This window comes from Bacillus rossius, chromosome 3, assembly GCF_032445375.1.
Source record: "Bacillus rossius redtenbacheri isolate Brsri chromosome 3, Brsri_v3, whole genome shotgun sequence".
Classification (NCBI taxonomy): Eukaryota; Metazoa; Arthropoda; class Insecta; order Phasmatodea; family Bacillidae; genus Bacillus; species Bacillus rossius.
Window position 1 is genome coordinate 107,176,705 of NC_086332.1, and position 26,920 is coordinate 107,203,624.

At 39.2% G+C, this 26,920-nt stretch overlaps 1 protein-coding gene across 1 annotated transcript; it reads left to right on the top strand.

The window, feature by feature from the left end:
- The first annotated feature begins 24,172 nt into the window (after positions 1-24,172).
- Positions 24,173-26,708, top strand: LOC134531485 (uncharacterized). Its single transcript, XM_063367194.1, has 2 exons — positions 24,173-24,494; positions 24,903-26,708. Exons 1-2 carry the CDS (start codon positions 24,342-24,344, stop codon positions 26,541-26,543), a joined length of 1,794 nt encoding a protein of 597 aa, XP_063223264.1. The 5' UTR covers positions 24,173-24,341; the 3' UTR covers positions 26,544-26,708.
- The last annotated feature ends 212 nt before the right edge of the window (positions 26,709-26,920 follow it).

A 26,920-nucleotide genomic window follows, 5' to 3' on the forward strand; every position in this document is an offset into this window, starting at 1 on the left:
TAGAACGAAGGATGGATATCGAATTAAAAATCATGATTTAATCAATAAATGATTTTTTTTATGAATTTTGGATTTCTCCCCATATTTCTAGCTACACAATCAGAGATTTTAAGACAGCCGACAAGATGGCAGATATCGCAACTGTTGACTCTCTGTTAAAAAATAATTGTTGCACTCCAGCGGGAAAAAAATAAACTAATATGACAGCAATGCACTCTAGGAAACGAAAACAATATGTCGGATCCAAGACGGTGGCCTCCAACAGAAGAAAACAAGATGGTCACTATGACATACTGTCTGATGTAATATCTGCCTTGGCATTAGTGGTGGGAGGTCAGTCTGCCAGTGGCTTCCGTTGAGGAAGAATCCGTAGCCAAATTTAATCGAATTACCTCACCGAGTTCGAACATAGTACCCTTTTTATATAAATTTTATATATCACAATTCAATGAAATTTATTTTTTATAAATTTTAATTTTTTCCCCGATTTTCTTTGTTAAAAAATTTGGATTTTCATAATGGTGGACAAATTGCAAAATGGTGGAAATTATTTTTAATAAAATTTTACTAAACATTTTTTAATTTCTAGCATAAAAAATATGTTTTTTTTTTCAAGTTGGTGGCTGTAACAAAAAGTATACATACCAGAAGATGGATGTAACGAAAAGTGCAATATTAGAGAGTGGAGAATTCAATTCCAAGATGGCGAAATTCTAAATTCTTAAGGTCAAGATCATCCAAGATGGCCACAGGATGTCAAAATTCTATATGGCGACTGTAACGAAAGTGAAATGGTGATGTTATCATCCAGGATGGCCACCATGATGTCACAATCCAAGATGGCGGTCGTATTAGCACTACACCCTGCACCCTTTATCATGACGTACTATTATATAGATACTAATGCCCTCCTCCGCCCCCTAGACCTAAGTGTTTCTCTCGGCGGCCTTGCAGCTAAACAGACAACGTGGTCCAGGTTAACGTCGACTCACTTTAGGTTAGTTAAATACTTAAACTCAAAAGTTAAGCTTTTATTTCGACAAAGGTAATATGAAACTATTGAAGTTCAGTACGCGATACCGTGAATTTGTTAATGTTCGAACACCAATGTCTGAATTATTTAGTGCATTTTTTGCAACTGCATAATTTCTTTGTACGATAGCCCTTGATGTCTGCTTGACAACCAACCAAGCCACTTGGATTGCAGGTTCGGCCGGTACCGCGTCCTGCTGGCCTCGTTGGCAACCGTCCTGCTGGGCGACGTGCTGACCCTCGGTCTGTCCGACTTCGGCTTCGGCGCCGTCCTGGTGTCGAGATTCGTGGCCGGCTCGGGCTACCTCGCGATGCAACACGTCTCGTTCGTGCATGGTAAGGCTGGGCAACCACCTCGTACCTCCAGCACGTGCGAGGCGCGAGCTTCCACCTCAGTGGCCTTGTTCGCCAGCTCTAGTCGGAACAGGTCTGCTCTGCGCGACTGTAGATCAGTACGTGATGTCAAAGACCACGTGAAACAATGAAATGAAATGAAATATCCTCATCTGGACCATCAGCTCCGACACATCAGACAGAATGACTGTTCCTTGTGTTTGAGCTTCACTTCCTCATGGACAGCGAGTCACGTGCAACTAACACCAGCCAGGGGTGTTGGATAAGGAGTCTAACACTGCCCGTGGTTAGAGGACCACCCCCGCCATTTCATTGGGTAACCATGGGAAACTGAAGACAGGATGACACAACCAGGAATAGAAAAAAAATAGGAGGGTGGTTTTAGTTCGAATATCTACCCTCCTCTTATTTTGAATACATACAAAGTTTCTTAAATTGCATGGGATAAATTTAATGGGTGGTAGAAAATGCCAAAACAAGCAATTTTTGTTAAGGAATATATATTTCCGGAATCGCAACCCTGTAAAGTTACATATACAAACAGTAGCACACCAATTTTAAATTCCCACACATTAAGTGCCACTTTATTGGCTGACAGGAATTGTGATCGCAGCATTGTGATCTCCAATAACCATGTGACAAGCATGTGCCTTTTGAGTTATCAGTACGCATTAGGCAACCAGCAGTCTGCAGACAGCACAGTGGACGGTTGTGTTTGGTATGTTTACATTTTTGTGTTAACTATAAGCGCAGTGTTGACTGTTAGGGCAGGGTCACATGAGCGTTTTTTTTTCTCGTTCATGCTTGCACGATTGGTAATCGTATCGAATGTAGTACAGCAGACTAATGACATGAAAAAGGACAGGCAGGCTGATAATTGCACTACGTTTTCATGGTCACCCGCACTGTAACGCAACCTGATGCATTTTAGTTGCGATTTTAAAATGCACGAGGCTAGTCTTACGAACTTTAATGGCTGTATGCGTGCAGCTGCGTTTCGCCTTGTAGAAGTTTCCATCATCATGGAACAAGTTTACAGAGACAGTGAACTACTTTTTGCTGAAGTGGGTTAGGGGGTTTGTGTTTATGACACCATAAGTAAAAATTATTATTATATAAAAATAAAGCAAACTAAATGGTAAGACATTGTAAATGTTGATGTTCTTGATTAGAAGATAAATAAAAATCAGAATGTAATTTTATTTTTAAGTACCTATAAATATTAAATTTTATTCTGAAAAACAAATTAGAATTATTAAATAGGGTAATTTAAACCATTACCATGGACAAATCAGTGTAGACGAATTTCATGATTACAACAATGTAATCTTAGTGTTCTGCCAAGGCACAACAACCACAGTTTGAATGTGATAAGCATAAATGTATCTTGTGTTGCATTGCTTCACTTGTTCGTTTTTTTTCTATCGATGGAATACTCTCGATAATGCAGGTTAAGGTGTCCTCATCTTTAAACCCTTCTCATTTTCTGATGTAATTCTGTAAACATAGCAAGTTTTTATTAGTGTATCGGCTAATTTGGGTTAAACAAAGGTATGTCTATGAAGTATTCCTCACTTTTTTTGGATAAAATCTCAAGAGTACATTCAACAAATCTTCGTGCTCGAGCGAGTTGATATTTAAAGATTTTTTTGTTCATATCTCAGGTTTCTGTTACAGAATGGTCGTGAAATATTTGCACACAAAGTAAAGGCCTCGTCTGCAACTAAAAAGCATGGCATTAGGAATTGTATCCTTGTATTTTAGTTGTTTAGATTATCGAATATTAAGTTATTTCCCATACAGTCGTTTACCATAAAAGATTCTTTGAACAATTTACAACCACAACTTTTTACATAAGCACCTACATCAATGGATTTAACCAATAATCAGCATCCACAACTGCCATCAGCATTACGGAAAAAAAAATTGTTTGTAGTTAAAACAATTTTGAACCACTGCCATACGGGCACATTATTCTTACATGTTTCTCATCTACTGCTCTGAAGGCATTTCGAAAGTTAGTTCTTAAAAATGGTTTCACTGATATTAAGCCAGTTTCATTAGTTGGATGTTTCATGTAAATATTTTTTTCTCAATCCATATAGCTTCACATGTTTATTGTCCTAAACAAACTACAAAAGTTCTTCCAATTGAAAATTCAAATTATAACGAACGAAATGAGCAGTCTGTATAGAATACCTGACAAATACCATGGATATAAGATTTAGTGATGAAACATTTATCTAAAACTTTAATTAGTTTACTAATATATTAATAGCCCTACTACCAGACATTTTTTGTTTATCCAGAGCGTATTTTCATGTAACAAAATTAAATAAAATAATTTTGGATTATTTTTATTAAATTAATATTTGTATTAAATTAATATTTTTGCACCCCTCCCCCTTCCTGTGAGGAGACACGGAAAACTCACCACCAAGCTAGGAGCGATCCAGATGTTGTAAAAAAACTACTGCCAACTTTGCTGATTCCTAGCCATGTCTAGTGAGTTTTTAGTTTGCATCAAAATGCTGGCAAAATAAAGACTAAACCAAAATGGAGTGAAAGTGAACAAATATAACAATGCGCAACTAAAAAAATATTTATTTTTTAAGATAATAAAAATTAACTATTTTATTTACAAAAGCAAACCAAAGTAGAATTTCTGCTGGTGAACCATTTATACTCGCTCCATACGATCAAATTTTAGCCAGTTCAACATTCGCATAATTAAAGCTACTTCCGGGGACTTAGCATTTTTTGGGCGCCCTGCTAAGCCTGAAAATTTGTACAATATTAAAGTTGAGGCCAGTAATCTTGTCACAGTAATATTATAATATTTTATTTGGCTATTATAATGTATTTTAAGCTATTTTTTTAACATTTGTAATTTTTTAAAAATATATTAATTTTTTTTTGAAAATATTTTCGTGGTCCCACTTCAGGTAGGTAGAGATAATTTAATACGTATTTTATTGTTTAGGCAGGCCCGGAAAATTTAGTAAGGGATTTAATTTTAATTAATTAATTATAATAATGTATTTATCATATATTAAGACTTTTTCAGGTGTAGCCTTAGGTAGTAATTTATGTAGCTGAATCATTGACACTTAGTCGTGGCAAGCGAAGCTGGACTTAGTTGGCTAACTAGGCGTTAGTCATATCATAAAGACAATAGACAATGGACGCGTGAAGAGTGTGCTGCGCCAATGATCGACAGGAGAGCTGCGGTCTGACTGCCGCTGTGCGTGGCGGGCCCGTCAGGCGCATGGAGCTAATATACAGTAATACATCTGGAGAGGACAAGGGAAGGCCAGCAAAGGGTGCGAGGTGAAGCCGGGTATCGGCGTTTATTCCCTGCTTCCTACGCTGGAAGAAAACGAAAACGAGCCAAACTTGTCTCGCGCGGCCGTAAAATCCTCCAAACTAAACTCGCAACAGCTCCGAAACTATCAAAACAATCAAACTGAAAATTTTACTGGATTATCTGTAAACATTCTTCCCCACACCGCTTTAATCTTCTTTTTCGAAACATGAATACTTTCATTTTTAAAAATTAAATACCTATTTACTGCCAAATTTTTTTGTGAATACGCAGAGTAAATTTCAACATCGAGGAAAAATTTTTGTTTGCAACTATAGGTGGGGGACACCTGCGTATGAAATTAGGAAGAAGCTTCAAATTTTATTTATATACCACTCTTGACGCATTCAACCCCATACTTTTATTTTTACAGAGAGTTGAAGTGGGAATAATGTTTCAGTGGGTAACACTACCGACATCTGTCTTCGTAACGCACTTCTTTTTGTTATTATACTTCTCAAATTTTATAATTTCATACACAACGTTTATAAAAAACTAATTCTTACTTACTTCATTTAATCTATTACAAATCTCTTGTAATATACGTGTATTAGTAGAAGTTTGAAGTCTTTTCAATATCATGTTCATGTTCCAGTCTACTTACTCAACCAACGTAACATGCAAACCTTAGCTAAACACTGGTAGAGAATTGTTTGTAATAACTGCAATGCTATGCATATACTGACAATGTAAGAAACTTTCAATTTTATTAATTGTTTGCATAAGAATTAATAATTTTAAAAAATCATAGAATAGGCCTTTATAGACTGAAAACCTTTCACGTAGTTTCAAGTAGCGTACATAAAAGTTTTTAAATATATATAATTACCAAATATTGTTGAATATATTTAACATTTTTATACATGTTACAACACACATATAATAACAAGCCTATATCTATATATATACTAGCTGCCCGACCCGGCTTCGCACGGCTATACTAATGGAAAAAGAATTATGCCACATCTCCCATTTACAGTAATGGTAAATAATAAAAAATTCCGTGAAAATTTATTACAATGCTGTATAATGTACCGATGGTTTCCCGACTCGTGCACGCAACATAAAACTGATGTACCCGTACTTCGCTACGGCAGTCTACAGGCAGATCACTCTTGCGCCGCTCATAATACATGCCCCTCGTTGTGGGTACGCCACTGCCGCGCGATGCCTGTTGCCATGGAGACGCAGAAGGCATGAACAATGCAAAATACTGTTCTCATGCAGACAAAGTACCCACTGTTGCCTGGTTTTAACCACCTATGCTATGGGATCTAATTTTCGGAAAATGTCATCCTGCGTAACATAAGGAACATTACTGTGAAGTTTCAAGTCTGTAAAATATATATACTTGAAAAAAAAAGGGCAATTTTTGATATTTAAAGTACTTGCAAAATTTCAACGGTGATGAGGACTGCACTAACAATGAAATAGCCGTTGCCATAGAGACGAATGAAGCATCAACAAAGCAACAGCCGTTGCCATGGTGATTTCCTACCAAAAACTGGAAATAAAAAAAATTTAGGGGTGGACTACCCCTAACATTTAGGGGGATGAAAAATAGATGTTGGCCGATTCTCATAGATACCGGATAAGCACAAAAAATTTCATCAAAATCGGTCAAGCCGTTTCGGAGGAGTATGGCAACGAAAACTGTGACACGAGAATTTTATATATTAGATAAGATAAATGAAACCCGTTTTCCTTGGTCACGGCATCACGCGTGAACGGCTGGACCGATTTCACTAATTTTTTTTTTGTTGTGTTTGCTATGGTCAGGAGAAGGTTCTTATGAAAGAAAAAATTAAGAAAATTGTGCGGAAAATTAGAAAATTTAAGAATAATGAATTCCTATTTCCCTTGGTCACGCCATCACACGTAAATGACTGAACCGATTTCACTAATTCTTTTTTTGTTGTGTTTGTTATTGTCACGAGAAGGTTCTTATGAAAGAAAAAATTTAACGGAAAATTAGAAAATTTAAGAATACTGAACCACCACATATAAAATTATTTCCAAACTAACCCAACACTTTGTACAATATAAATATTTTTAAAGTAACCTTATGACGTTTGACATAGAATTGACAGAATGTTTGCTGCAAATATCTTCAAAGAGGATGTAAAGAAACTGTATCGTTTAGGAAATATTTATCAACATTAACGTTTTACTACATATTGTACCGGTACATTCGGTACAGAGCTGCTGGCGCAGGCTATTCTGGCTGTGTACATTCTGCCTAGGCCATTGTCATGCCATAATTCGTTATTACTGTGTTGCAGTTTAAAAATAGAAAAACAAATCAATACAATATGTAAACATTTTCTATGTTTGTTTTTGTGTGATATACTTGCTTATAAAGAAGAATACAACCGTTTTCTTTAATTTACAGTTGAATTTTCATTTTTGAACTTTTTAAATGTAACTTTATGTCGTTTGACATATAATTGTTTTAAAGACTAAGAAGATTTTTGTTTGCTAATAAGTGTTTGTTAATCATGGTAAGTTCACAGCTTCATATTGATTTTTAGAACTTTTTGGTGACTACACAATACTATAATTTGGTATACATGGTTATACAGAAAATGTATGAGAGCTTTTTATTTTTAGTTGGATTTTAGTTTTTAACAATGCCACCAACCAGACGTACAAGGAATTATGGATTCATTTTTATATGGAGGATATTATAGATTCCAGTTCAAATTGAATAGGTACTCATACCTAAGATAGGTCAGCTATACAAAATAAAGTAGTGCATCATTGCTACGCTAAGGCGGTACGAAGTTCGCCGGGTCAGCTAGTAGGATATAAAAAGACAGACGCCAAATTTTAGCATTTTGTATTTCTTTTCTCTGTGTGAATAAAATAACAGTTCTTAACGTAGTTGCTAATACATACTGTACTATATTTCTTAAAAAAATACGAAAACCCCTGACATCGTCACCATAACAATGATAAATTTGCAAAATAATTAAGGCACGTCTTTTAATGCTACGAAGCACACTTTTAAGAGAAATGTTTTAAACTTATGTTGGGATTTATCTAATATCTTAAAAGCATTGTGAAACCGTTCCTTTGAGGGAAACCTTAATATACCGAACACCATATCATCCTTTAATCGAGTTAGATTTTCGCTTCTTAAGACCCATTTGTCTTCAAAATGCACTGTACACAATGCATGGTTCGGAGACACAGTCCAATTTTTCCGCTTTGTCGCTTTTTCCCAGATCTGTCGTTGATCGTCACGTTTTGGAAATCTATGAAAAAAGTAAAGAATTATACTTACAACTGAAACAACTTCTCTTTGTTAAATAGTTTTCTTAGGTTTTTCGAAAAGTTCGAAGATTAGTTACTTCCGTTTAAAAAATTTGCCACTTTTTTCTGATGCTTCAAAAGTTTTGGGAATTAATTTAGTTAACAAATGAAAAAAAAATCTTTAATACATGTGAAAAGCAACGCCATCCGGCTTGGAATTCCATCGATTTGTACAGCCATATGCGCTACAGGAAATAACCATTGTAGCCGCACACCAGCGCCACTCAAATCTCAAGGACAAGTGGGCTGGGGCTGCGTTTGCAGTAGAAATACGCTCTCTTCCTCTTTCTTTTCAACCCTTCTTCGCAACCGGCTGGCTTCGCTCTCGCCCTACACATGTCCACTCCAGATCTTCTTACATGCTCCTTGGTCAGGCGTGCCACGAGACTGGTGTGGATGACACTGCAATTACACTCGGCCGTCACGGATTTGGTAGTTTTCAAGCTACATACCAGCTTGTTTGCTTTTTGTGCAGCACTTGATGATATTCAGGCCATACTGGTCGTATGGCTTGTTTGGTTCCGTCTGCATTTATTCTACAAAACTATGAGTTTAATGTGCTCCGATCATTACTTAATGGCGATGGAGTTTGGCATGGACGGTGTTCAAAATAACCGTCGACCGTTTGGCGTGATATTTAGTGGTTTTTGAATGTACACCTTTTTAATGGAATGTCCGTCAGCCACTTTAGATTGTATTGTGGTGGCAATCTAATCGTGCCACCAACTTTTTATCGTAAAATGCAACTGGTACTTGTTAAGTAACTATGAGCATATCTAGATATTTTAGCAAGGATAGTGGCTTGCAAAACTTTGAGGCATGTCAATAATAATGCATGCGCAATTTGTTGGCCAACAATGTTTACGAGTGATTGAACCAATTTTATTAACTGCCTATACTTTTGCGTCTTTACATTTGCTATAGGAAAACGGCTCAGCATAAAGCAACAGTGGTTTTTAATTGCCAACATGAACTGGGTTGAAGAATAGACTTGCATGATTAACTATGTTATTTATATTTTAATGAATTTTTATATCTTTTTAGATAATTGCTATATTAAGTTGGGTACCCATACTATATTATTTTGTTTATATTTGAGTGTTTTTACGTTATTGTAAAAAGGGGACTGCCTAGTATTTAAACATAGTAATATCAGGTTCTTTTGACATAGGCATCATGGGGTGCACAAAGGATATGCAAATCCTCCCTGCCACCCTCACTACATCGGTCACTATGCTTTTGTTTTATTCTCTCTCACCCCCTCCACACTCATGAGAGCATGCCACTCTTCCCGCATTAATATCTAATATTTTGTGTTTTGGTTTATTGGTGTGACGGGTATACTCCACCATCCTGTCTCCTACCTTCTCCCCTCACCCTTCCTTACCCGGCTCACCCTCTCCAATCTGTCCCGAATTTATATTTTTTTAAATTTCCCTCTGGACTTAGTTGAGGATTTGTGAGGTAGGCTGTTGTCGGCAATATTGGATATTGGCCAGCTAGGTATCACCACAGACGTTGGGAGTTATCTTTATTTATGAAAATTTGAGTGTGGTGGCTGAGATTTTATCCGTGATCATTCTTGTGATTTTGAGGGTGGAAGGCAAGCACTTAATCCACTCATCCACGGACTCATTTGAAGGCTAGTGAAGTAAATAAGGTTAATAAAAATAGGAATGGAGGAAAATAGGATTAGATTTTTTACACCATAAGGTGCGAGAAATGAAACAAAACTTTGACAAATATTATTTATTACGTAAATTCTACTCTATATGAACACTGAAAAGAAATTAGTAATCTAATAAGCATTTAGTTCTGCATTGGTTTGAACTAAATATTTCTTAGATCCAATTGGTTTTCTGAAGAAGCAGACCAGCCAGATCCTTTCCCATGGTCCTTTTCTTACAGAGTGCCTCGATACTGTATTTAACAGATTGATTCACTTTGTCGGAATCGTAAATGAGAATATTCACTGTTTTGAAAGCCTCTTATTCAATGAGTTCTCGGAAGAATATGGTTTTTTTTATATACGCAGTGCAACCACAACTTATATTTTAAATCTGTAAACTAATTATGTTCTGCTCGATATAATCAAAAAAAGTAAAAATGTATTTTGACTCACTAAAGGTAATTAGATAATAGTAGTCTTTCAAAATTCCACGAAATTAAGATTTTGTTATTTGGAACGAATTATCATTTACCTGCAATGCACCAACCACAGTCTTATGTTTTTTATTCTTGTCCAGGCATAATCGCAATCGTTTGCTGAACATCTGTTTGTATGCTTGTACGCATTCGAGTCTCCAACGTAAACTAAGAGATCGAAATGTCCTAGGGTAGTTACACAGTAGGCACATGGACGTCACCGTTAGTTTTTCACATCTGGTCTCAAATTATCAATGAAGTTTGAAGTTGTCGCTAAAACAAAATACCACACTATGTTTTATAATTCTAATGTACAGTTTGTCTGCAAAATTGCTAATGTGGCTTGTTTAAATGCTTGAAAATGTTTTACTAAATGCAACATCTAGGAATTGGGCATTTTCATAATGTGTAAGACTATTATTGTGATGTGTGTTACCACGCCACTGGTTTGTGGAGGAGTGTCCGCTAAGCAGGGCTTGTTTGCAAGGATGGTTGCCCTGCGAGCACGAGTATTTCGCGGCGCTGATGCCAGAATGAAGCACTTCTAGGAGTGTGCCGGGCGCAAGGTGCTACCGCAGTTGTTTTTCTGGCCGTCAGGGGCGGTAGCTGTCGAGTAGCACGACACTATTGTCTTACATAGGTAGAGAGAATGGTTTGATCGTCCGAGCGCGAAGGACGCGCATAAGCTGTTTTGTTTTGAGAACGCAATCGGATTCGTCTTAAATTGAGCAGTCGACGAGTAAAGTCATGGAATGGGATTCTTGGCAAGGTGGAAATGTTTATGTGAGAATAACTGAGTATTATACTCCCGCTCTTTCATCGTATTAGTTGCGGACATTTCCTCGTTTTTTTAGGGGAGGGGAGGGAGGAGGATATTTGTTTGGACTCAATTTTATCGGCATATCACTGGTTACATGTAATGGATCAGCAAATGGATAAGATTGCCAGTCTCAGAGCTGTTGGCAGTTTGCAAGATTAGGCCTAATGTTTGCCTGCCTAAACGAGGCTCATTTCATGCGAGTTCAAATAAGACCGAAAAATTGTGTTGTTGCGTCCGTGACCAAGATGATGTCAGTTGCAGAGCTGAGTTCCTGTTCGCTGGTTGCGGAGTTTATGATGAAGTGTTGCTGGAGTGCAGCCGTTGCAATCTGCGGGAGGTTTACTCTCAAAAGTATCTCCCTGCTCGTTATTTCATCGGTTTGAGTCTTCAAACAGTAATTTACAGTCCTTTTGCTGATGTGAAGTAGCGCTGTGAGATTGTGCCTATTTTCTACACTTGGTTGTGAAATTCTGTGGAGAAAGTCTCGTTAGGATTGAAATCATTATCTGTTGCAAAGTGTTGTCTTGTCTGGTATCAGTGAAAGCTCCTACTATATAGGCCTTTAAATTCGCGCAGTATAATAATGTCATTATTGGCTTGCTATGGAATAAGTTGTTGCCCCCTCTCCACCAGAGGGCTTGAGCTAGAGTGAACACAAAAAACTGTGTTGTGAGAGTCAAACATTTTATTAAGAGCAAATAAATATTGAAAAATTTCAAATATGTTAATTTTGAGCACTCATATGGTGTTGTAAACATGAATATTATCTCTTGAATTATACAAATTATACAAGCACACTTACAGCATGGGGCTGTCAACAAACCAATTTCCAAGATTATCAAAAAGTCATAAACTAACCTTAACATAGCACAAACAAAGCGATTGAAGAACATTATTTTCTTGTGTGAATTAAAAAGGGATAAATAATGTTAAAATAATTGAGGTCTGCTAAATTCACAATATCCAAGCATCAACACTGAACTCGCTAAAACATTAAAAAGAGCAAGGCATAGCGAGTAATACAATAACATGAATTTATCGGCGGAAAACAAATATTAATATCACTTGCTTGTAAACGGATTCAAACCAACAAATTATTTACAATATTGCCTCAAATATTTATAATGTGTATAATATGCCTTGGGGATGACCATGGTTTCAAATGCTAACTTCATCTCCACCCAACCAATTCCAAATAAACTCCTCTTGTCTGCGGGTCAGAGCCAGCCAAACGCTCCGAGGCGAAAGACAGGCCACAGCTCTCTTCATCAACTGCCCGCATGTCCGCCCCTGTCACACTCATTTCAGTTCGTTGGAACATCAAATTCGTACACAAATACCAGCGAAAAACAATAGTTGCTCGAAAGTCTGAAGTCAGTTGTAGGGGAAAATGTCACAATCGATTGCACACATACACTGCCATAGAAAGCCTGCCTCAAACCTGATTGTTTCTCGTCACACACTCATGCAGACAAACCCTCGGCATTGCACTCATACTTTCTGCTCGATACCTCCTACTCTCGCCCAGCGAGTAAAATTTTACACTCGACGGTGAGCATTTTATAACCTCTGGCGCTATTGGCCACCTCACACAAGACCCAAAACTGCAGATCGACTTTTCACCAAAAAGAACTCGCCCAACGAGTCCCCAACTCGCAGTGCGAGTTGCCACTTAAAGTCGCTGGCGATTACCTTCTTAACTCTGTTGCTATCCACAGCACAACACTCCGGGATCATTCGTTGACGACTGAACTTATTCCGATTCCAGAGTTAAAGTTAAAGTTCCTCTTACAAGTCACAGATACCAAGTCCAATTCTGTCGATCCGTGCGCTGTCGGGCATAGTTCCTCGGGTGGTCTGCAGGGCGGCGGTAGGACGGCGGCAGGGCGGCGGCAGGGCGGCGTTCTTGGTGGAGTGCTTCTCGTACTCCTTCACTTCCTCTCTCTGCTTGCTGATTTTTCCTAACCTAACTAAAACCTAAGTGTGTTTGGAAAGGGTCCGGGTTAGGGAGGAGACTAAGTGCGTCACAGGCCGAAGCCTCCACGCTCTACTCATGCTGGGTTTAAGCCATGCAGGAGAGGTAGCATGCATCATGTGCTAGGAGGGGATTGGCCAGCCATGGCTAACTTCCCTCCCTTCTTAACTCTAGACTAAAAACTAGATAAGTTGGGCCCAGGTAAAACTTGCATAGACACAGGGGAAACCCTGGGCACTTACATGCGGGATGCAAAATTTCATGCATTAACTTCAAGTAATTTTGTTACGGTAAATAGTGGGATGGTTCAGTAATACGAGTTGGACAGAGTAGAAAGAGTTTACCATGGGGGGTTGGGCATTTGTCTGCTTGCTGTGCCCAGGTCGGGTCTATATATACTCCTCCGGTGCTCTTCCCCATTGTTCCCGAACGAACCAGAAGGCACAAGTACATCCTACTTCCACAGGGAAGAAAGGAGGGGTGCTGGTCACCCCTACCACTCCACTGCCTCAGCCGAGGCGCGCGAGACATGGTGAGGAACCTGGCCAGGAGGACTGGCCAGCCGCAAAACGCAGCTGTTCGACGGGAATACGATCTTCCAGGGGAAAACACAGTCCATTTCCAGAAAATAAACTGCCGTTGTGGGCCGCGAATAGCCAACACAAAAATGTTATATTGTTCCGATGCACGAAAGTTACCAAGAGGGTAATTTTCTATTTCTGAGATGTTAAACATTTGGGTGAATCATTTATTGCCTAGTTTTTGTAAAAAGTTTAATGGGTACCTGAGATTAATATTTTATACAAGTCATCTGCAGCTCCAATCAAATAAATTATTCCAGTTGGCCTTAGGCAGATCTGTACATTAATAATTGGTGTGGTGCCCGCCCTCAAACTGTTATTGTAAAGAAAAAAAATAGTATTTATTGATTGTGTGTAAATCAGGAACTCGTTATTTTATTGCGTGAAGATGATTATCATTGTTTTTATTTATAAATGCTTGGATTGTGAGCAATAATTTATACCAATCTGAGGGATTGGGCTGATTTTATAACCGATTTTGCTACCATATATTTTATGTGATGCATTACCTGGGCTATAAGTGATTTATGATTTGGTTATAGGAATAGTGCATGCTATTTAATTTTTTTATGGTTGTGCCTATTTCATGTGATATTAAATGAGGCTGTGAATAGGGAGGTCTGTTGAGGACTAGAAAAAAACACGGAATGATTATTATAGTTAGTCATTGTGCCAAATGATTGGTTAAAAATTTTACAACATTTTAATTAAATTTCTATTACTCTTTGATAGTTGTAATACCTTTGTAATAAGCAGGTTATTTTGATGGATTATATATATAAATAATACAGTGTATAATTCAACATACGTATATTTATCCATAAACACATTGTATGCACATCAGTGATACTACTGCCTGGTTATGTATTATTGGTGGGGATAAGCTAAAGTGCTGGCCTGCCATTAGGATAAGTTGAAAGTGGAACAATATGGGGTGTGTTTTGTTGGAGTTTGTACTTAATATCAGTTTTGTGTTCCTAGTAATAGTGGTGAACCTGTACCAACTACTGCTGTGTATGCTTAGTTGGTTAACTTTTCCCTGTAATTTAGTGGTTTATGACACATAAGCAGAGTCACATTCAAAGAAAGTTGATCAGAGTCACATTCAAAGAAAGTTGATATCATCTCTTAGGTATGGTTTCTCTGAAAAATTTCCATGCAAAACAACTGATTCTGGTCATCTAGTCTTTAAAACCTACTATCTTATATCTACGTGTGAGCATTTCCATTACTCTAAACAGTCCTCCCCAGGTAGATGGTAGATTATATTTAATCATATGCCAAACTCTATTGTGGCTGTGTTAAACTATGAAGATTATTTTATTGCATGCAAAATTTTATGTTATAACCTATTTCCGTATATAATATTCCACTTCCACAGCAATGAAATCACAGCTTTCAATAACAATAAATAACACTATTTTCTTGTACTTATACGTAATACAAAAATATATTAATTTATTTATTAAATTTCAAGTTTTTTCATTAATAAAATGTATTCGCAAATACAAATAAAGAATTTAATAGATCATAACATCAGAATTAGTTTTAATTTATGTTAGTGTTGTTTCAGGTGAGCGTATGGCTCCACGTATTGAGACCCACAGGTGTCGCTCATGTCTATAACACGACGGTATGTTTAAGAGAACGTCTCAGAATGTGCGACGAACGACAGAGCATAGAATGATCTATATAGTACAATAATGAAATCTCTTGCGAATCGGTCAAATAACAGTTTATAACCGTTAAAACTGCTCCAACTGTTTATTAACAGATTTGTGTTAACATTTTAGCAAATGAATATCACTTATTAAGTGTGTACACCACCACTGATTTGAAATAATCAATTAAATATGGGTTACGATTTCTCATCACACTTAGACCACTTGTGGGTTCTATTCATTGCTAGGTTCAATCCTAAAAGTATTAGGAAGGTTTATCCCAAAGACACAGCTAATACCAATATGAAGATTTGATGAATTTGTGTTGCCAAATTCTCACTTTTGCACTACATATGAATGCATGACTCCTAGTCTTTTACACATAAAGTGCCCCTGGGGGTCTTCAACGAGACCCTTTATGTTCAAGTACATTCTTTACACCCCTGCCGCTGTCACAGTCAACCAGCAAAGGTAAAAAACTCTGTCGCTCTCTGGTCAGAGTTCCGAGCAATAAACTTACAAATACTTTACTCAAATTCAATATTTCAAACGATGCTAACCTTCTCGAACGACGGCAAACATAAAATGTCATTAGGAAAGTATTTAGTAATGAACTTGGTATTTGAAATACTAAAATAATAATATACCTAATATAATTTTTTTTAAATAATTTACTTAACCAATGTGGAGTAACAAAAGCTCTTACAAAATACATTAACACCTGGTTATATAGTTTAGCGCATGATGTACTCTTAACCATAACTGAAATATATACTATCGCTAAGTATACGATTAAAAGGTACATTAAAAATATAAAACTTTGGCTCTAGAAAAGTGACAGCTATCATAAAGTTAACTACACTGATCAGAAGCCATGTTATTTAATAAATATTGAAAATTAATAAAACACTTAAAAGTTATCAAATCATCTTATATTAAAAAAAGTATCTTGAAGAGTATTCAAAGAATACGAAACACTGCTTCGATTCGGAAGCTAACGACGACGGTTACAGTTGCTCGCAGAAACATACTAAGTTCCAGTGCCAAACCAGGGGTTTCCAAAATTGCATGCAGATATTCACAGTCATAATTCGTATACATGTTGGACTTATTACTGTCATCTCCAAAAAAACCCAAATCTCAAATGTTAACTGCCAAAGTAAATACGTTGCAAACTCAACGATAACTTGTCTAAGTTCACTACAATGCATCAAATTGCCTCCATCCATTTTACGTAGTATTGTAGCAAAATTGAGTGTAACAACAATTAACGACTGCTCGAACTAAAAGCTTGTAAAATTGTTTAGCTTGGGTTCTAAAACCAATTTGGCGAGACAAAACCATTAAAAAATTTATCAAAATAAAAAATTTCGCTAAATTTTCGACGATGTTTTTACTGCCACCTCGGAAGACAACTGAACTGCGAAGTCCGCAGCTAGGCTCTGCGGTCACAACACGCACTCCTCGTCCAAGGGACGACAGAACACCATGGAAGAGGAACTCTAGTTGCCGAGACTGAGACCTAGTTTTTATAAGTAGTTGTGGGCCCGCCCGCTAGACAGCAGCTTTCATAATATATTGCTAACATAGCTACATTGATTGTGAGAAGTAATGGATCAGCTATTATCAGGGAAACAAACCAGTGAAAATAATTTATTCTATTTTGGTAGCCAGATATTTTGTGGTGGGGCATAGTAGAAATTTTTGCATATCCTACCCATTTATATACATGAGTTTCTTTATTACAAAACAGCATTAAGTGTTTTTCGCACAGTTGGTATCACTTTTACTAAGCAGTTAGTCGTCAAGAAGATGAATTAACATAATTAACATAAAACTTTGTAACAGAACTTCTATCCCGAGTTTTTGTTTATTAGTAGTTATGGGTCCACCTAACAGATAACGTCGCATGGTATCAGTTTCCACTGCAGGAGACGCACTTCTATATCCCTCCTTGTTCTGTGCAGACCACTCCTGGGTTCGCGCAGCGTACGGCACACTCATCACGGTCATATGGACAGGTCTGGCAACATACCTTCATTCACCGTCGGCTTAATGAAGCTCGCGGCGGCCTGCGAACTAACGGTGCTTTTAGCAGGAGCCCCCTTCATTAACATTGTGTTAAATGGCAGTTTCATACAAAAGTAGTAAACATATTTTTTTAAAAACCTGTTTCGTTTTAAAAGTTGGGTATTGTTTAGGGTTTTTAATTTATTTGGAAGCTTTATAGGGTTTAAATACATAGCAATAACTTGTAACATTTCCCTAAATGTCAGTTAAAGATTTAATTTAACAAAGATAATATTTAACCGATAATTTTTCATAAATTGTTGTCAGTGACGTGGTGTAGTGGTAAAATGCATGGGCTGATAATTTTTAGGCTAGGGTTTGATACCTGCTAGGATTTTTTTTCTTCACATTTTCATTTTAGTATTTCTCATTACCTAAGTCAAACTATTAATTTCATAAATTAAATATGTTCAAAAAGTTAAAATACATAATCAGGTGAATTTCTGCATGAAATAAATTACTTACGAAAATTCTAGCAAGTTATTAACTACACTCCTTTATTTATTATCAGAAGAAAAAATAAATTTATCCATTTTCCAATAAAATAACATGTTTATAACAGAATTGCAACTGAATATAGCAGGTGGCGGCGGTGGCGCCTGGTGCTGGTGAGACATGAGCGGTGATAGGCGCGCGCCCTGATGTCACAGCTCGGGAGCTGGGCGCGGCAGGGCGTGCAGCGCTGCTGGCGGTGGGCGTGGCTGCGAGCACGGCGGCGTGGCTGCTGGTGGCGGCGGTGGCGCTGGTGGCGCCTGGTGCTGGTGAGACATAGCGGTGATAGGCGCGCGCCCTGATGTCACAGCTCGGGAGCTGGGCGCGGCAGGGCGTGCAGCGCTGCTGGCGGTGGGCGTGGCTGCGAGCACGGCGGCGTGGCTGCTGGTGGCGGCGGTGGCGCTGGTGGCGCCCTCCTGGTGGCGCCTGGTGCTGGTGAGACATGAGCGGTGATAGGCGCGCGCCTGGATGTCACAGCTCGGGAGCTGGGCGCGGCAGGGCGTGCAGCGCTGCTGGCGGTGGGCGTGGCTGCGAGCACGGCGGCGTGGCTGCCGGTGGCGGCGGTGGCGCTGGTGGCGCCCTCCTGGTGGCGCCTGGTGCTGGTGAGACATGAGCGGTGATAGGCGCGCGCCTGGATGTCACAGCTCGGGAGCTGGGCGCGGCAGGGCGTGCAGCGCTGCTGGCGGTGGGCGTGGCTGCGAGCACGGCGGCGTGGCTGCTGGTGGCGGCGGTGGCGCTGGTGGCGCCCTCCTGGTGGCGCCTGGTGCTGGTGAGACATAGCGGTGATAGGCGCGCGCCTGGATGTCACAGCTCGGGAGCTGGGCGCGGCAGGGCGTGCAGCGCTGCTGGCGGTGGGCGTGGCTGCGAGCACGGCGGCGTGGCTGCTGGTGGCGGCGGTGGCGCTGGTGGCGCCTGGTGCTGGTGAGACATGAGCGGTGATAGGCGCGCGCCCTGATGTCACAGCTCGGGAGCTGGGCGCGGCAGGGCGTGCAGCGCTGCTGGCGGTGGGCGTGGCTGCGAGCACGGCGGCGTGGCTGCTGGTGGCGGCGGTGGCGCTGGTGGCGCCCTCCTGGTGGCGCCTGGTGCTGGTGAGACATAGCGGTGATAGGCGCGCGCCTGGATGTCACAGCTCGGGAGCTGGGCGCGGCAGGGCGTGCAGCGCTGCTGGCGGTGGGCGTGGCTGCGAGCACGGCGGCGTGGCTGCTGGTGGCGGCGGTGGCGCTGGTGGCGCCTGGTGCTGGTGAGACATAGCGGTGATAGGCGCACGCCTGGATGTCACAGCTCGGGAGCTGGGCGCGGCAGGGCGTGCAGCGCTGCTGGCGGTGGGCGTGGCTGCGAGCACGGCGGCGTGGCTGCTGGTGGCGGCGGTGGCGCTGGTGGCGCCCTCCTGGTGGCGCCTGGTGCTGGTGCCGGCCCTCGCCTCGGCCGCCTGCCTGCTGCTCGCCTGGAGGTCACTCGCTCAGCTACACTATTGTTAACTTACATGCTCAAAGTTATAGCATTTTTCTTTTATGCCGTGTTGTTTGGAAAATTATTGGGTCGATGTCTTTAAAAAAAAAAGTGTCTTGAAAACCAAATTGTGTTACAGGTTCGGTAAAAATACACGAATGTTCTTATTTTATTACAATAACTAGTAACTACCATGTTAAATCAAACACGTGAAATTACCAATAAATCAAGTGTTGAATTAGTCAGTGTCCTGTTTATTGTTAGTACATTGTACTTGTCGGTACACACCCATGTCTTGGTAAAAGTACAAAATGTTGGTCAGAGTTTGTTGGTTTGATAACCAACAAGCTTGGACAATGACGGGGTACAACCAAGATAATTCGCCTTAAGTTTCAAACCGTTTATTAATTAATGTAACTGACTGACAGTCACAACAAGATTTTGGTGCTGTTTACAACTTGACACTGGCTGCATCTTCCTTGGGCAATACTGGGTGGCAAGCCTACAAATACCAAACACATTAATATACATTCTATAAGCAATGATAAACATAGAAAATTATGACTTATACATTAGTTAAGGTCGACGTAAATACTAAAGGGAGGTGTGTACGATCCCGATTGACAAGTGGCCAAAACTTACTCCGCGTATTTTCAAAAGAAATCTTTAATGCAGAAGGTTTCAAAGTCCACTGCTTCATAACTTAAGTCAGAATCTAAAAAACCAATTAGTTACCATTAATTACAGTCTCGTGCCAAAACCGTGACCCGAGTGTTCCAAACAATTAATCTTATAGACAGCCAGGGGTCTATCTAGAGGCGACAATTAGCTACCACTTTCAGTGCCTATAATAGCGACGGGTTCTATGCTTACCTGGTGGGCTGGAACCGTGACTTCTTCCTCTCCTGTTGCTGTGACGTCAGAAGGCCCCAACTACGAGGCCCAACGTTTTGTTTAGAGTCGACGATCTGCTATCACTTGCTTGTTTTTAGTAAAACATTAAAAAATATTACAGAGAAACACTATCGCGTGTTCAATTTGGCACGAGATTTGTTATTTTGTGTTTCACTCTTGTTATGTATGTAGACTTATATTGTGTAATAGGTAAATTAGATATATGTTTAATTCTGAGACGAACATGCAGATTAAGCTTGTATAATTATTTATTTACGAAATGCTTAAACAATGAATTACGCCTACGTTAACTTAACTGCACTATTGTTTTGAATTTAATGTTTTATAATTAAAATTAGTTTATGTTTATTCACTTCAAAAATAAAGCTACAAATGCTGGCTAAAGTTAACGTGTAACAATGTGTGATTTAGAACAATATTTTTTTTTACAAAGCATCGTTTGGTCTCATTGGGCAGGTAAAAAACTTAAGCCTTAAAATACTCACTTTGGATACAGAAAGTAAATTTAATATCTACAAAATGAATTTAATTGTTAAGAGTGTTTTTATGTTTAATTATGCATTTAAGAAACTTAAACTCCGTGCGGGAATGTCTGCACTGTGATGTATCGGCAGGCTCAGCGACGAGTCTCCGATGTGGCTGATAGAGAGGAGTCGTCTCGACGACGCCATTAGAGTGTTGCGTCGGACGGAGGCCAGCGACACAGCGGGCGCCATGGAGGTCGACCGAAGCGCTCTGCTCGCCGCATACGTCACAGCTGTGCGCGCGAGGGACAGCATTCACGAGAACTGTGAGCGGTGCCGAGCTGTTCCCGTCGCCTCACTGGAGACGAGAACATCCACGGAGCTATCTGGAACACACCAAGTGATGCTCAGTGTTTTGTGGTACGTGCATACGCCAACATTTCAACTACTAATCAGTATAGGTCCTACCTTTACACTATTTTAAAAAAAATGTATTAGGTAATCATTGACTATTAAGTCTTAAAGATCAACGGGACCCCTGGAGCCTGCGCCCCAAGGTTTTTGCTCCCTCCCCGCCCCCTTTTCCACAGATTATCCCTGTCGACGGCCCTGTCTAAAGTTATATTTATAAATTAATAAAACAAATTCAACCCGCAACAAAAGTTCCAACTCAAGCCATGCATTCATTTCATCTAAAAATGTTTGGGAAAATCTGCCACTTCTTAGAGCCACAAACAATTATTTTAAATTACTTTATGCAACATTATTATGGTGTTTAAGTTCTAAAAGTGAGGAAGAATTTCGATATATATAAAAATAAAATAAAATATCGGGATGAAATAATTTTAAGGTCTATAATGACACTAAGTACCCTGTAATATTTACTTTTCTCATAAAATGTTTTAATAATCTGATTATGCTAGTGGGTAGGCACACAATATTTCAAAAACGGAATTTTAACACCTTAAAACGCTTAATGATTAATATACATATATTACTTTCAAATAACTTGCTAAGTTAGCAAAGCAAATTTTTAGAGTATGACTAGGGAAATTTACCCGTTTAAAAACGTTTTTGCAACATCTTGCTTCCAAACATTTTCCCCCCTTAAAATAATAGCATGTATATTTTATTTTGAATTGTTGTCAGTAGTAGGTATGGTTATTTATGATTCAAGCAAAAAATTTAAGTCACAGAATGTTATAAGTTTGTGCAGGGTGAAGATTAATAACCTTTTGGAAAAAAAATCCATAGCTCGAAAATTACGAAACGTTTTTAATTTTGGTTTTTCAATTCAGAACTGTAATTTACTGGCCCATTTACTGTTCTCGTCTTGAAGTTGAATTATGATATAAGTAGTATAGGAATGGGGCTACTGGCGCAGGGTCCAGGGTGAGGAGCGAGGAGCTGGCTGAGCTCTGACGTCACGGCGGCCATCTTGGATGAGTGTAACAGGACACAGCGTAACGGGACATAACGTAACGGGACAAGTAGATCACGGCGACCATTTTGGATCCGCCATCTTGGATCCCCCATTTTGGATGACGTCATTGTGTTCTCGAAAATTCCGGCGATGTGTTTTCCACCATTTTGAATTATGACGTCACCGGTGCAATTTCCGTTACGGCCGCCATCTTTAACTTTTTTATTTATTATCCTATTTTAATGAAATATTTTTAAAAAATTATAAAAAAAATTAAATAATAAAATTTTAATAAAAAATATTTAAAAAACAAACATTAACGACACGGAGTTCGGAGACCTTGGTTCGAACCCGACGAGTGCAAAAAAAAAATTAAAAATGGCGACCGATCCTTCCCTCGTGGTGGGTGCTGGCAGACTGACTCCCACCACTTTTATTCAAAGCATATATAACATCATCTAGTATGACGTCATGACCGCCATCTTGTCTGCGATGCTGGAAGCCACCATCTTGTTTTCGGCCGCTAGAGTACGCTGACGCCATGTTAGTTTAAATCTTACCCGCTAGAGTGCAGTAATCATTTATTATTGCTGTGACACCCGCCATCTTGTCATTCGGCCGCCATCTTGGAATCATGTAATAATGTAGCTAGAAATTCGGGAAAAGTTCCAAAATTCATTAAATAAATTTGTAATCTATATACTGATTGATTAGATCGAATAAGGTCCTTGGTTCGATCCCTGGCCGATACAAAACAACTTTAATTTTAAAAAAGTACCACTAATGTGTAAGGTTTGAGAAAATAAAAACACCGCAAGTTCTTTAAAAAAATACTTTTATTACATACATACTACACTACTACAAGTACAAAAAAAAATACACAGACAAATTACTAAAGCCTTGTGGATTTCTCGATTGAAACAGTCTTCTTACTATACGGACTAAGTCCTTTACATGACTTTAAATGTCTATTCAGTTTATCAGGTCGACATATTGGTACACCACAATTTGCACACAAAGCAGAATTATCGACTTCATTAAAAGGACAGTGATATATTTCATGTCGTTGTGCACTTTGAATATTTGCCAATGTTTTGTTACAAAATATACAGCTTGATTTCGATGAATGTACAGCCAGTCTATCACAATTCCTGAGGTGCCGTTTTAATCTTCCATATTGTACAAACTTGCTTAAACATCTGTTGCACTGATATTTAATGCGTTCAGAGTTATCACTACAATTGTGTATTACATAATCACGTAATTTCAAGTTTTTGATCTTCTCGCAGTACGTGCAGCCGGATGATGGAACACCGTTGGATGCACCTTCCTTCATCAATGCCACTGGAACTGTTGGCAACCATTGTAACACTGCTGACATGTTGACTTCTGAAGCCGTTGAGGTCTGCTCTGCAGAAGATGTTGCACGCGTCGAAATCTCCCGCTGTGCTGAGAGAGCAGGTGTAGCTGTAGACATCGTTGTCATCGGGCTCTGCACTGATGATGGTAGACCTTCGATCCAGGTTGGTGTTGATACTGGTAATGATGCCATCGAGTTCTCAAGAATAGATAGATACTGGTCCATTATGTTATACAAGTCTAACTATCCGAGCCGTTCATCACCGCAGCCAGAGACGGACTGAAGTCCATATCACCTGGGGTCTCACTTATATAGTCTCATTAGCCGGTAGGGGAAAGGAGTATAAGAGTGCGCAGTCGGGTAAGAGTACGCAGATCATTTTTATTATGTTGGTATCACTGCAAGCTAATGCCAGTGCGGTGTTTAGGTGTGTATGCGTGAACGCTGTTTCCTACTAAGTTGTTTCGAGTTACGTGTATTTTGCCTGGAAGTTATAGAGGAATAAGTGATTTACTGTAAAAGGTATGTAATTTATTTAATAAACAATTTAGTGTTTTTGAACTCTTTAAGATTTGTTATTTCGTTTAAAGTTTATTTCATAATAAAGTACGTCATGTCGAGAACAACATGGCGTGGTTAGCAGTTCTCTATGTGTACTGTGCTGCTATCTGTTGACGATGTAACGAAACACTACGTATGTGGCTAAGAGTGCGCACTGGGTTTGTGAATTCGTACTCTTAGCCTCCCACATTTGTTCCACTGTTATCAAAAGAAACTTTTCTCTATGGAAATGTATCATATTACTTTAAGTGTAGTGATAACAGCAATACTAAATAATACATAAATACTTGTTTCTATTAACAGTATTTATTATTTTGATGTGAATTTACCTTCATTGTTGCAGATATGATATCTTTATGAATGGCTCCATACAAGCGAAAAAGTGAGAGGGTTCTGACCACACAGGACATCTTAGATGAAGCAAAACGGAAAATAGAGGCTGGTGACAGTAAAAGGAAAGTGGCCAGAGATTTGGGAATTAAGGAAAGCACATTAAGGAAAAGACTCAAAGCAGTAAGTAAATTTTGTTTGCATGGCTGCATGAAAAAATGAAACAGTTTTTTGAAGGCCATTAAATATTATGTGTAGACATCGTGGTGTAGACCTACATACATTCCAGTAGGCTACCATAGATATGCCTACAATTGTTTAATGATAAATTATTTGTAGTGTTAAGTAAACATGTTTTCTGTAAATGTATTAGGGCCTATTTCTTAGTTGCACAAAGCATTTAAATACATTGCCATTAAAAACATTTAGTAGGGCCTATTTCAAACGAAACATTTGACAGGGTAAAAAACCTAACCACATATTTTGCGCTTTCTTCAAAACAGTTCCTTTTCTTTTAGCCTAGGGATTCCGTTTTATTTTAGTTTTTATTTTGTGGTCTAGGCTACAAAGTTATGGCTCTGTTTGTTGCAGGGGACGGTTCCGGTATCACTTGGGCGCTTTAAAAATGCTTTGTCAGATGAAATGGAAAAAGAACTTGCACAGCATTGTAAAGATTTGGACAACAGGTTCTACGGCCTTACAAGAAAGCACATAATGAAAGTAGCTTTTGATTTTGCAGAGAAGAATGGAGTTTCTGAAAGATTCAACCAAGAAAAAAAGTTGGCAGGAAAAGATTGGTTAAAAGGGTTTTGCAAACGCCACAAACTTTCTGTTCGTGCGCCAGAATTATGCAGTGTTGCAAGAGCGGTGGGTTTCAATAAAGTTCAAGTTTCAAGATTTTTTGAAAACTTGAAGCAGTGTCGTCTCGAAAAAAAGTTTCCACCGCACAGGATCTTCAATATGGACGAAACAGGGGTCACTACGGTTCCCAACAAAACACTCAAGATAATTAGCCCCAAAGGAAAAAAAACTGTCTGCAAGGTGTCTAGCGCAGAAAGGGGGCAAACTGTAACTGCTGTATGCTCCATTGGCGCTACAGGTTTTTATGTGCCACCTGCACTAATTTTTCCCAGAAAAAGAATGAATAACATGCTCTACAAAGATGCTCCGACAGGAACTTTGCCTCTGATCAGTGACACAGGATACATGACCACAGATCTTTTTATTGAATGGCTCAAACACTTTGCAATGTATGTCAAACCATCACTAGACGATCCAGTTCTCTTAATAGCAGATAACCACTCAACTCACTGTTCTCTCGGTGCAGTTTTATTTTGCAGGGAAAACCACATAACATTTTTAACCCTACCCCCACATGGTAGTCATCTTACCCAGCCTCTGGATAGGGTTGTTTTTGCACCACTGAAGACAGCATATGCAACTGAAGCAGAAAAGTGGCTAGTACAAAATCCAGGAAAGGTGATAACTCTTTACCAAGTTGCAGGCATTTTTGGTGCTGCGTACAGTGCCACTGCGAGTGTAAAACTTGCTGAAAGAGCATTCAAAGCTACTGGAATAGAGCCATATGATCCTGATGTCATAAGCGAAGATATGTTTGCTCCATCATTGGTGACTGCTCAAATTTCTAATGAAGAGGGCTTAGGGCTAGCCCTACATCAACCTGAAACCATGTCTACTGAAGTTGAGAAGAACTGTGATTCCAATAATTTGAATAACGATCAAGAAAATGGCAATTTGCTTTCTTCAGAACCCACAACATCTGGCACAATACGCATTCAAATTCAGTCAGTTCTGCCACTTCCACAACATAAGCGGCAAGAAAGCAAAAACAAAAGACCAGCTCAAAAATCAAATATCATAACTTCATCCCCTTACAAAAATATATTAGAAGAGAAAGAGAAGGCAAAGCAAGAAATAGAGAAGGCAAAAGCTGATCGAGCTCTACTGAAAACAAGACATGAGGCCGAGACAAAGAATGCGAATACAAAGAAAGTAAAGTCAAAAAATAAACTTAGAGCCAATTTTGAAACTGTTCAAAGTCAAGGTCCCTCTACAAGTCATGGTGAACCATCCACTGAAGTAACTACCTGCCCTGCTTGTAAAGAATCCTATGACGAAGACTGGATCCAGTGTGGAATATGCAACGACTGGTGGCATGAAGGATGTTCCAGTTATGAAGGCTATGGACCTTTTGTGTGCGACTACTGTTGATGCGGACTCTTACCCTCACTGATGCGGACTCTTACCCGCATAGTAGGCCAAGAGTACGCATTTGGCATTATTTTGTAAAACATTTTTATTCGTCTCATGTTTAAATCATAATTGCTAGAAAAAAATTCTGATGTTTCCTGATTGAGTAAAGCATGTTCTGTAAAATTTGTGTTTAGATATCATTTCAATTACTGCCCTAAAAAATTACCAACTTTCTAAGTGCGCACTCTTATACTCCTTTCCCCTACAACACATGAGTCAAATCAATAACCATGTTCATTATACGTCTCGGAGCATTTTTTATAATGACGATGTAAGCTATCGAGACGTGAAATTAGTTTATTGCACTTTTTGCACTGAAACAGTATTCTTTGAGC

What these genes read in the sequence shown, in the direction of transcription:
- LOC134531485 (XM_063367194.1), top strand. Translation starts at nt 24,342, where the DNA reads ATGGCTCCATACAAGCGAAAAAGTGAGAGGGTTCTGACCACACAGGAC. An exon ending in TAAGGAAAAGACTCAAAGCA is followed by an intron (nt 24,495 to 24,902) that starts GTAAGTAAATTT and finishes TGTTTGTTGCAG; the next exon opens with GGGACGGTTCCGGTATCACT.